Genomic DNA, 12,876 nt, shown 5'->3' with positions numbered 1-12,876 from the left:
TATGAAAGAAAATTTCGGATGTAATTAATTTTTGCCGACTCCATTCGAGGATAACTTATATTAATGTATTTTACGTAACACATCGCACAATATTCGCTTCGTAGAATCAGTCAATTCCAAAGGTTTGATTGAACCACAAGTAAGAGGGAAAAATGAATAATTTATACCGTGTTTTCGTTTTTATATCGATATTTTTGCGCGTGAATAGTGTTCTGTTTGACAGGTATAGCGGAAAAAAAGTCGACGAGGAACGAGCAAAGGAATTTCGATTAAAAAAGTACTTGGAGTAAGTTCCTTTCGTATTTTTATTCAATCAAATGCTCTACTACATAATAATTGGTTTATTTCATGTTTATTCGGAGCTATTTAAATTAACTTGACAGATGAATGTATCTTAAAAGTAAAAATAAAATCTTCAGGGAATATTGAGACTGCCAGGTTGCCAGGAGTGATCCTACTTAAAATACATTTCTTCTATATAATGTCTTGTTATTTATTGATTTGAAGTATTTTATTACATTATATAGTCATTTTAATATTAAACACGGGGTACTTATACGTTATACTTAAGTAAATATTTATTTATCTTGACTACATATATTATTTACTTATATTTTATCTTTACTATATACGTTAATTGTATATGTATTTGGTTGTTTAAAGCAACTGAACGGACAATAAGGCCTCTGTGGTTCATAATGCTTAATGCATTGATCCCAGAAGCATGTTTAAGTAGAAAAATGAAATAATGTCCCATTACGTTAGTTTGTAATAGGTCAACAGTATCTTTAGTCAAACACGCTTTGACTGAAGACATGATACTCCGTTAATTTGTCATCTATAATTGTCAAACGTCAAATGTCAAAACAGCCGCGTCACAAACAGAGCTGTATTTTCCCCTTTTTCGTGTATATAAAGAACTTCATTTAGTTTAGATAAAAAATATAGCCTTTATTGACAATCTTGTAAGTTACATTTTATTTTAATTTTTACTTAGTTACTAACGAAATGTAGTTAAAATAATTTCAATATTATCTTATTAGTTCCTATTAGACATCGGTCTCTTTAACATCTTGCTTTTCAGCATAGGCCTCCCCAAGTGATCTCCACAAAGATCTATCTCTTGCTTTCCTCATCCTTGTCGCTCCTGCCACCTTTTTAATATCATCTTCCCACGATGTTGTCTACCTTTGCTTCTCGTTTATCTCAAGGGCACCATTAATTAACTTCTTTGGTCCATATTTCCGTATTACTTCTTATCAATCTATAATTTTAGTTTGTTTTTCTTATTGTTGTTATCATATATAAATAAGATATAATCGTAAATTATCATCGTAGCAAATGTACAATAGACATAAAGTCATGCGCAGCGCACGAGGTCAGTCGTGTGAGTGGTACTTGCAACAATTACAAGCTTCCCGCAGCCGGTGCAGCCGGCAGACCATATTTACGATTGCTACAACCGGATTATGCTAATCGTTAGTATTTCATACATAACAACTGTAATAAATCATTTAGTATATTAAAATATACTTTACGGATACGAGCGCGGTTTCACCTGTATGTTTTCTTTATTTGGCAAACGGCCAGGACCCCCACCTAATGCTTAGTGATGCACCGCCCATGGACACTTCCAGAAGGCTCGCAAGTGGGTTGTCGGCCTTTTAAGACTTATACTGAATTATTTATTTTCTCCTATATAACATGTACAACAATAAATAAGATTACAGTTGAGAAGGTATTGGGAGACTGGTTTCCAAACGAGGTATGAACCTGTGATATGGATAACCAGGCTCCTTTCACAGCAAAGTCATATTGAGTGGTAACAAAAAGTACATACGTATATGGGTAGGCAAACATATTTAACGTTTTAAATAAGGAAAGTAAAACAAAACAAAGCAGTCAACTAGTTAGGAGTTAGTAGAAATAAAGTTGTATGGGTGTGTATATGTGAGTGTGTGTATGTGAGTGTGTGTATGTGAGTGTGATATTGAGAGAGGGTATGTACGTGTTTGTGAGTGAGTGTTAGAAGGGTGTGTGTGTATGTCAGGCACAAGCCTGAGATACACACACATTATAACGTTTAAGATATTTTTAGATTTTAATAAAATTTTGTACAAAATTTCTTAGTTAAATCGAGATATTGATTTAAAATAAGTATCAAAATGTCATCAAATCAGTTCATTAGTTTGTTCACGTTCAATAGTTTTTGGAATGATTACTGCACTTATATTCTTCTTATATCAGTATAACTGACTGTTGCTGTAACGTCAAAATAAATTAGTATTCATTCACGTATAAGCATTTTATTTAAAAGTTATATTCGACTTTAACAATTGACTTGAATTTATATAGAAGTAAATTGTAACTAGAATAAATTAACATATTTTTATTCTACGCAAAAGACGCTACAGTTTGAGTAAGTAAATAATATTATTTACTTACATATCATATGATTTATATGTATTTGCACACGTAAGTGCTGATTTTGTTGTTTTACACAAATATCGAAAAGTACAGATATTGAAATAATACATTTTAAGCAAATTTATATTTTATTTAGAAAATGAAATACGACGATCTAAGACCGGTGAGCAACTACCATCTGCACGTAAAGTACACACGAACCTGAATGTAGCCACAAAATACGTTCTTGACAGGAGCAATCTGAATGCAGCTGCTTTACACTTTATGGAACTAGTAAGACAAGACTTAAGTTCTTCTAATGGACCTTGTAAGTCGATAATAATTCTAATTTCACGCTTGTATTACACGCAAGTAAAAGAAACAAAGTTTGTAGAGGAGAAACCATTTAAGAGTCATACAAAACTAATAGATTAATTATCCGTATGGCCTCATACAATATATATATATATATATATATGTGTGTATTTTAAACTTTGATAAGATAATATGACAAAATGTTCCCAATTTAAAAGTTAGAATATTATCAAAATTCATTCACTAACAACATTAAGACACTTTAAAAATATTGAGGCATCAGAACAGATGTTAAATGGAATCGTTCTTATTATATGTATGCCGAATATCGAAAATATTAAATTATATTTTTTAATTACCTTCACCACATCACCAAGGAGTTTCCATTATTATTTATTGCTAGGACATGCGCAATTTCTATAAATTTTATAGTCTATGGCATTTTCTAATTTGACTTATCTGTGGATTCTAGCCGCGCTCTCGAATTTTTGGCGCCATTCATTATTTATAAATCGTAATAATAAAAATATTCTACTCTTACATTAATTAGTAATTATTTATCATTTTATAATAATAGCAATTTTATGATAACAAATTGTAAACAAACGAAGTCGCGTGCAGTTATAACAATTCTATTAAACTATTTAGAACTAACATTCTACCAAAACTAGGTTATGTTATGCCAGGTAATGTTAAGCAAGTTATGATAATAAAATACATGAAGTATGAACCATTGAAATTGTTTTAAGCCATTTTGGAATAATAAAGGCACAAAGAGAAAGATAGCGCCGTGTCACGAATGCTTTGTGTATAATTTTGTTGAAGAGGCGACGTTAACATTTTGTACATTTTAGATATAATATTATAATGGTACTTAGATTTTAATATTTTAAAATGACGTGGTATAGAATGTTTTTTTAGTTGATAGAAAGGTAAGGATATGTATCACAATTATCCGATGGCAATCGAATCCAAGACTGGTATAAACCACGGAAGCATATATATATTGGATTTTTTAAATAGTCAAACGAATGTTGACTTGCTTCCAGTGGATTCCCTAAAGAGAAACTGTTGTACTGAGAAACCTGATCCTCGATGTATCCCCATACAAGTTGATAACGACCCTCACCTCCAAGGAATACACTGTCTAAACTTCTCGAGAGCGGAAACTTTCCAAGATCTAGGTTGTACACACGACATTACACCCGCACAGGTGAGATTTGATACTGCAAAGTTTTAATAAGACGATTCGAATTTTGAAGAAGGCCCGTAACTCTTGACAGGTGTCAAAACAAATTTGAATTTCGAATTTTAGTGCGCACTTGGTAGCAATACATTTTTGAGACGTGTATAAAATGTGTCTGTCTTCTAATATTCTGTATTCCAGCCTTAATTTCTACAAGAATTGTTCTTAAAAAATAAAATGATAATTGATGATGATATTCAAAGACGACCTCCGATATCGGTTTTTAAATTTGTAAATAGTATTTAATATTTACATTTGGAAATAATTTTACGCTCCTTGTTCCTTTTACATTAGTTATTTACTTATTAAACGTGTCTATAAAAATATGGCAATTGATATCGCGTCGATTCTCACCGCCCACCGTAGTTATAATAAAATTTGAGCTTGCTTTAAAATAACCTCGTAAAGGGATTACTGGAGTTTCATATTGCAGTATATATGAAGGTTTTATTTAATTTACATATTTTAGATAAATTACCAAACCCCATTATTAGACTTGTCACTAATATATGGGGTTGAGGAGTCATCTCAAGAAGGTCGGTCATATAAGGATGGTCTTCTCAAAACCAACAAGAGACATCATGACCTACCACTGAACCACAATGCTGATTGCTTTACTGACAATGGCACCTGTTATACAATTGGTATGTTTTATCGCTGTGGCTTTAATGTGTATGTTCGAAGACAGGAGTAGCAACTGAAAATTTACAATACTTCATATGTTTGATTTTGACGCGCCTATAAGCTTCAGTTTTTTTCCATATAGTCCAATACAAATAAGACTATTCTTATAACTTTTTATTATTTAATTTTTTTAGTGCGTTTTGAAGTCAGATATATTATTTAAAGGAATGTAACTTTTAAAGGCTTACCGAAAATCTCGCCACTGGACCTGCGTACGACCACTTTAGCTATATTCTTTTTGCGCGAACACAACCGCTTAGCGCATGCGCTTTCAAAGCTCAACCCGTGCTGGCAAGATGACAGGCTATTCAAAGTAGCGCGTCAAATCAATGTTGCTACGGTCTCAAATATCTTCATGTACGAGCTGATGCCTAGGATAATTGGTATTTACTATATATTATTTTAAGTTTTTTTTGTATGTTGATTGATCCAATATATTTTCTAAGAAGTATATGATACCTGAGGCTATGGTTAAATAAAACTTTACATAATATTTATTTGTAATATTTTACAACTTGGATTGACACAGTAATAATTATTTACGTTGTATTTTATATAAGGAGCCTATTTAGGACTTTAATATATAATAAGGAACAAGCGGGCAGAAGCCTCACCTAATGTTACATACACCCATGGACACTCTTAATGTAACCTTCTTCATTTAAACAATCTAATACTCATATAAAATTCTCGTGTCACAATGTTTGTTCCTCCGAAACGGCTTGACCGATGCTTATGAATTTTTAATGCATATTCAGTAAGTCTAAGAATCGGCTACTATCTATATTTCAAACCCCTAAGTGATAAGGGATGTCCACCCCAAACATTTATTGTTTTGGATAAAATTTTAATTAATGTTTTTATCATGTGATGTGATGTATCATACAAAAATACATACAACCCTTAATTTTCACCCCTGTACTATCAACCGAACTGTCTCCGGGTAGCATAGCAAATTGTTCCATATACTATAAAGGGGGAATGTGATATACAAAAATACACAGTTATATTTACATCTTTATTTTTACATAGGTTACAGAAATATGATAACTTACGATCTTTTATCTAACTCCATTGACCATGTGACAACGTATGATATACAGAATCCACCAGGGGTCTACGCTGAATTCGATATAGCCATGCGATTTTTTAACACCTTTATGAGTTCCAAAATCGAGTAAGTAATCTAATCTAAAAAGTTTTTATAAAATACATATTACAAACGTTCTATAGAAATTCACAATACTACTACTATTGGGCTAACTTGAATATTTTTGTTGGGTTAATAATTAATTTTAGAAGATAAATTCGCTAGCTATGTGGACCCTATAATATAAAATCTACGATAGGAGAAGAAGTAAGCAATATGGTGGCTAAACGATACTAATAGTCCACTCATATCAATTTTTATCTGAGACCTGTACAATGTTTGTAACGCTACTGGTAGCTTTATACAGTTTTGTTAAAATATCAATATATATAAACACCCATACAAAATAAATTAAAACAGAAAAATTTATAAAACCTTGAATTTTAAAATATAGAAAATAAGAGTACTATTGGTCTATTTGGCTAAATAAAAGAGACAAAGAAGAATTTACTATGATATACTCCGTAAAAGTTGCTTAAACAAAACTTATTTCATATTTATAATCATTCACATAATATTCACACAAGTATTAAAAGTAAAATCAATGGATTTGTCACTGACAATTACAATGACTGATTATTGTTATTGTTTTACAGACTGCAAAGTATTTTAAAATTATTAAAAGCATAGCTTAAAATTGTCTAATCACTTCCAACGATAGACCAATAAAACTAAAATTAAATTTGGAACAGTAATGCGACATACTTAAAACTAAATTTGAATTAAAAAAATTTGAAATGTTGTTTTTTTTCACAGAAAATATAACGAAGCCTACGAGAAGGTCGGAGAGATACAACTAAATAAAAGTTTCCTCTTACAAAGCCTCCTCGAAAACGAAACAAATTTCGAAGAGATCAATCGAGGAACCTTTTTACAAAGTGCTACAAATATCAACAACATCAAGGTTAGTTTAAATGAACATTTATAATGGGCCTTTTTATATGTAAGCGATATTTTTGCTTTTTATAAGTTCGTGGAAATAACACGAACATTGAACATTAAAATTAATAAAGCATAAAATGGTAAAATACTAAAAGTCAAACAACGTTTAAACTGATATCCATTCTACTAAAATATTTTCTAGTCTTAATTGAGACTGATGTGAATTATGACTAAAATATACTAATATCAGTAAGAATTTATTTAAAAAAAATGATGTTTAAGTATGTGCTAACGAATTATATAAACCAATCAAATGTAAAATAATTATTAATAAATGAATCAGAAACTTTTTGACTAAATTACTTCATTGACCATTGGAACTATGTAATATTTTGTCCTTGTCCTTCTTAGTATATTAGTTGACTGTAGATCATAATGTCCTGGGTATGATTTCGGGCAAAAATTATACGCTGTTAATTTTATAATATATTATCTAATATATGACCTGGTTAAATATATTATATAATATTTATTTTCCTTTTGAAGTTACCAAACGATGACCCGGTCTCTATGGATATTCAAAGCGGGAGAGATTTCGCTTTACGAGGATATAACGAGTACAGAGACTTCTGTGGATTGAGAATAGCGAAGGAGTTTGACGACTTAAGGGATATTATTGACGATGAGGTAATCCACCTAGTAAAGGGCTTATATCACTCACTTACAAAGGCAATGTGTAGTATTACATTGTTAATTGATAACTTACATGGCGTAAGGCGGTATAGAGCCCTGTCATGAAACCCTCGTGTTTATAAGTTTTATTAAACACGTCTATATTTCGCCTTATTCCCATTTCTACACAAGTGTTCAGTGATAATACGGTATCAAAGTTCGTAATGTAATTTGTGTTTGTCTGCGTTATTTCTGCTGTTGAATATAACCTTGTGTAATACAAAAGAAAACCTTGGCGATTGAAAAGAGTAACGGAGAGTTTATTGCCAGTTCTTCCCTTCCGTTCTACACCCTTGATTTGAGAACTGGCAGTAAATGTAAAATTAGAAGCATTTAATGTACATTTTTTTTATTGGCGTTCATAAGTGTACATTGTGTTATATGAATAATTGATTTTTGACTTTGACTTTGACCTACGCTCATTCTGAAGAACATTAAATATTTATTTATTTACATACATAAAAATAACGATATTTTATCTCCTATATTTGAATTTAAAAAGTCATATAATAAATTGTACTCGTTGATGCAGACTAGTGATAGAGGGGGTTTTATTATTATTATTTCTTTTTTCCAAATATTATGTTAAAAAGAATCTGGCGATTAAAACGCGTGGCAGTGTTTCTTCCGCGTTACATGTTTTATTTAAGATAAAATGGCAGTAAATGTAAATTAACCTTACAGAGGCAAGTTTATAGTAAATTTAAACCTTAAAGAATATTTTTGTTTTTTTTAGATAATTTAATTGTAATGTATGCATTTTTAAATTAATTACAGGTAGTAGAAGTCCTGAAAAAGATCTACAAAAACGTGAATGACATAGACCTACTGGTCGGGATATTGGCTGAGAATAATATTTATTCAACATTCGTTGGTCCAACCTTATTTTGTATTATCGTGAAGCAGCTAGAAATATTACGATTTTCAAATAGATTTTGGTTTGAAAGAGGGGACAATTATCATAGTTTTTCTCTAGGTAAGTGAAAAAATTAAAAATTAAATCACTACATTATCATACTAAGAAATACAGAATAAACACTACTTATCCAGAGATTAATATATTCGGTAGTGGGCTGATCAATTTAAAAAAAATCAACATATACTACGTATACGTTGTATACGTTGTGGTGAACTACAAGTAAAAAATAAAAATAAATTAATACTGTGTGTTTTAAATTATATATGTAAATTTGTACCACAGCTTCGTATATGACATATGCAACTTTGTATATTTAAATATATAGTTTTGGTGATATTAAGAAACACAAAGTTGATGTTAGGTTAGTGCCTTAAAATATATTTAAAAAACGCAGAAATATCTCTAATTCCTAGGCGGTACGGAAGTAAAAACGTAATACAACATAAGATCAAAACTATTTTAAAAAGTGATGGATGAACTTCCGGGCTTAAAAAAACGATATTTCCAGATAGATTTATAAAAAAACGCATTGACGTCACAACAGACGAAACTCGCAAAGCGTAACGTTTTAAAACGTTCTGCAAATAGTTTGCATTGATTAATTCAATAATTAAAACTGGAAAGTCAAACAGAGTTTCACAATCCTTATTCAAACACATTTACGCTCGGACCAATTTCCACTTCAGTTCACTGTTGCAATAATTTAAAACGAATGAAACTAAAGTTAAATAAAATAAACCGATACTTAATGAGAATAAAAACCTTGTCAACCCTTAACCGCATTCACTTGATTTGTGAGATATTTATAAACGACATCGATTATTTTCTACTGAGTATTAGATTCTTAATCTCTTTTGCGACTGAGGCGCAAACTAGCTGCTGTAGTCTCTGACAGAATGTCCAGCGCTGTGGAACAACTCTGCTCCTCAGCATAATGCTGAGCCAGGGCCTATTACAACCACAGCATACACGCATTACACAATTAAACTTTTTTCTTTAAAAATAATTGTTATCTCTCTATTATTATTCCTTTTTATTTTTGATTATTGTTATTTTTATGTTTCTGTGTGTGAGTTAGTAATAAATGTTTTGTCTATTATATTTTATTGTAGATTAATATTGATTTATTTAAAAAATTGCATCTCAACTATGAAAGTTAAGGCTTACGACTAGTATAAGAAAGTATTGCTAATATACTTTCAAGCGTCTTTTAAAATCGTTGTTGTAATTGTTTTATCTGTTGTGTATGTATTATAAATGGCTGTGTTTACAATTTATATTGTGTTTCTTTTTATTTTAGTTGTGTTACTCATATCAATTTAAGGTATTCTTTAATTATACCTTGTATATATATTTTCACATATCTTCTATTTGTGATGTTTCAGTCATGTTTCCTTGTAGGTAAATAAATAAAAATAGCTTTCTTATCACGATTTTTACAAAGTGTGAAATGCTAAAGTCGGCGTAGTGAGTAACAACTTTTAGAGAGCTTTTCGAGAGTCGAGACTTAAAAAGTGACGGTAAAACATAAGTACTTTAATTTCTGTAGTTTTACCAATAACGCGATAAATACGCACAACAAATACGCAGGACATTTAGATGCAGATACAAGAATATAATAAACAAATCAAATTCTTGTCTCAATATCTATATTGATTCAATTCCTTAAAATTATAAGAATATTTATAATTACTATTTTGACAGCCTACACAACTATCAATTATGCCACATAATTACGACTGATACAAATGACATTAACAAAGTCATTTTTTTTAGATCAATTAAGTGAAATAAGGAAAACGAGCATGGCTCGACTCGCTTGTGACAATGCTGAAGGTATCAAATATATACAAGCAAATGCTTTAATGAGTACTTCACACTGGTAAGTATTTCTAATTATTAGTTATTTGTTTCATACGAAGTCCTGCTATTTTATTACACCATAAAAATATGTACATTTAACAGAGAAAGCATGCTAGCCTCACCACTAGAATTCTCTGTATCGTGATTTAATTGTCTATGATGTGAATTAAAAAAAATTGAATTTTATATGTGGGACAATTATTGTCAAATTTTATCGTAATTTCAAGCGTGGATGTTGTTTTTAGAATTTATCAATGAATAATGTTAAAAGGCTGCTCTAAATATATCTTTACAGGAATACACCAGTCCCGTGCTCCCATATCCCGGGACTTGAATTAACGAAATGGCGGGACGCGAGCTGCAAAGAGAACATTTCCACAAGCGAAAAACATGATTCTAACCAATATCAATTTCCGCAATATTCGTCGTTCATAAATGATATTTTATCGTCGATGCATTTACGGTAATTTGACAATATTTTATTCAATTATAGTTATACAATCTTAATTGTCTATTCATTTAAAATATATAATAAAATTCAACGTCTTTAACAAAAACCATTATATTACCTTAACCTTACAAACCTTAAAGCAATTCTTATTACCGAGAAATGCGTAAGATTACCGTGTTTAACCAAACCTACGCAATTCAACTATACAATATTAAATTAAAATAAGCTATATAACATTTATTTATTTAAATGCCGTCGTTAAAATAATAAGTAAAAAAAGTCATGGAGCTTGCTGGACGTAAATATCCGTATTCTTGTTCATTATATCTAGATTGTAGGTTCAGTGATAACTCTATACCCGGCCGATGTCTTCATAATATCAGAAACATTTTTAGCCAATTGTTTAGAAACAAAAATATATTTTTACAATTATAAGTGTAAATAATGCAATTTAGATCTGGGCCCGATTTCTAAATCTGTTTCGTGGTCATTTACTATAAAGCCGTTGACTATTTGGTTCTAAGGAATGCCGGTTTCCGCACGTTACGAGCGTGTATTTAATACGAACATCATAAAATCCATTGGTGTACAACCGGGGCGCGAACCTAGGATACACAAGGGAACACTAGGCCAACATTGGTCTATTTGATTAATGAATTTATATAAAACTTGAAGCACAGTCCTTATTTTACTTTGTAAGAAACGTAATTTAACGTCAGGGAACATTAATTTAGTGTCCTCAGAAATACTTGTACGTAAGTTTTTCTAAGTAAGAATAGTTAATCAAACGTTGGACTAACAGAGCGGGGAACTTTCTCGAGAACTCATTCGCGGTAATAAAATAAATTAAGAAAAAAGCTAAAAGTAGGTAGTGCAACAGACCTCATTTATTCAACGCGGGAATTGGAGTAATTTCCAGAAGGAAAATTAAAACGAAACGAGCTTATCTCGCCTGGTGAGCCCTCGGCGCAATTACAGACTAAACAAGTTTCAGTTTTTCCTCCACTTTCGGCCTTACACCAAAGATCGCCTTATAAACTCCAGCGGTAAAACTTCTTAATTATTACCTACTTTAGAGTTCCAGTTAAGATTTTCTTGTTGAGATTTGCTAAACATTTGACTTAAAAGTTTCGTTTTTAATCTGTACTAAATATATTACAATGTTTTTAAAAGAAACATGTTGATAGTTTGCGCGAACAGTGACTCCTATCTGGACATATCTATTCTATATATAACGCCAATAAAACTTTAATCTAAACTAAACTATTTCTTCATTACAAAATTCCCTTATACTAATAAATACGCAAGCTATCTAAGCTTGTGAATCTTCTAAGAAGACATAACAGTAATAATTACTTAGTTATTCATTAATTTACTTTAAGTGAAACGAATTTCACGACGTATTACGTTTAAAAAATAAATATTTCCATAGAACGGGCCACAAACGCGCTGTGTCCATTCATGTAAAAATAATGTGACCTTCCATAGAACCTAAGACTGAATGATGTACTCAACCCGAGATCGCTCCATGTTGCGGCGAGTAAATTGGACCGTTTGAACCCACATTTTGTACGAACATACCATTATTGGATCTCGTATTTAGGGCGGAAGAAGCCGATTTACCTTTCGACTACACCTTCAATTATTTACTCTCTAAGACTTTGTCCGTGAAGGACTATAATTATGGGACAACAACACCTCAACCTCAACCTCACACCAACAATGACATAATCGGACATGATACTATTTGTTGATGGCTGATAACTGCTGCATGATACTTTCGACTGTTTTAACGTTGGTTGTATCTTGTTTTTTTTATACATAAATAGTAATATCTTGACATTGTCGTATTCAAAATAAAAAGATTCACTTTTCGAGTTAATAATTAAAAAGATAATTAAAACAAGTTTAAAAAAATGTAGTCCTTGCGGCAGTGTACCTTTAACGCTGACAGCATATCCTCGATGTATTGCGATACTTATTCGTTAAACGAAGAAAGAACCAGCTCTGGGGTCACTTGTACTATCTACCAGGCGCTAACGTAAATCTTTAATTAATTTCTAGTTAATTAATGTTTACCTATGAAATAAATTAATTCAAACACTATTACATATGAATTACACTGATTAAACAGTTACAACTAATATTATATATTATATGGTCACGATAGGGCTTCTAAAATACGTATACAGGGAGCACGAGTTCGTTGCTAAAAGTAGGCAAATATT

The 12,876-nt window shown here is 31.1% G+C and overlaps 1 protein-coding gene and 1 long non-coding RNA gene across 2 annotated transcripts; both read left to right on the top strand.

The window, feature by feature from the left end:
- Window positions 1-211: 211 nt before the first annotated feature.
- Window positions 212-2,698, top strand: LOC123709122. The gene is made up of 3 exons (XR_006753686.1): window positions 212-286; window positions 1,339-1,478; window positions 2,564-2,698. It is a non-coding gene; the product is annotated as an uncharacterized LOC123709122 (long non-coding RNA).
- Window positions 2,699-3,679: 981 nt separating this feature from the next.
- LOC123708313 (peroxidase-like) lies at window positions 3,680-10,664 on the top strand. The gene is made up of 9 exons (XM_045658983.1): window positions 3,680-3,701; window positions 4,462-4,611; window positions 4,834-5,034; window positions 5,684-5,828; window positions 6,558-6,705; window positions 7,230-7,370; window positions 8,193-8,391; window positions 10,111-10,216; window positions 10,493-10,664. Exons 1-9 carry the CDS (start codon window positions 3,680-3,682, stop codon window positions 10,662-10,664), a joined length of 1,284 nt encoding a protein of 427 aa, XP_045514939.1.
- Window positions 10,665-12,876: the final 2,212 nt, after the last annotated feature.

The sequence above is a fragment of the Pieris brassicae genome, chromosome 4 (assembly GCF_905147105.1).
Source record: "Pieris brassicae chromosome 4, ilPieBrab1.1, whole genome shotgun sequence".
NCBI lineage: Eukaryota > Metazoa > Arthropoda > Insecta > Lepidoptera > Pieridae > Pieris > Pieris brassicae.
Note: the sequence above shows the minus strand (reverse complement) of the source record. Positions and strands in the feature narration are given on the sequence as shown.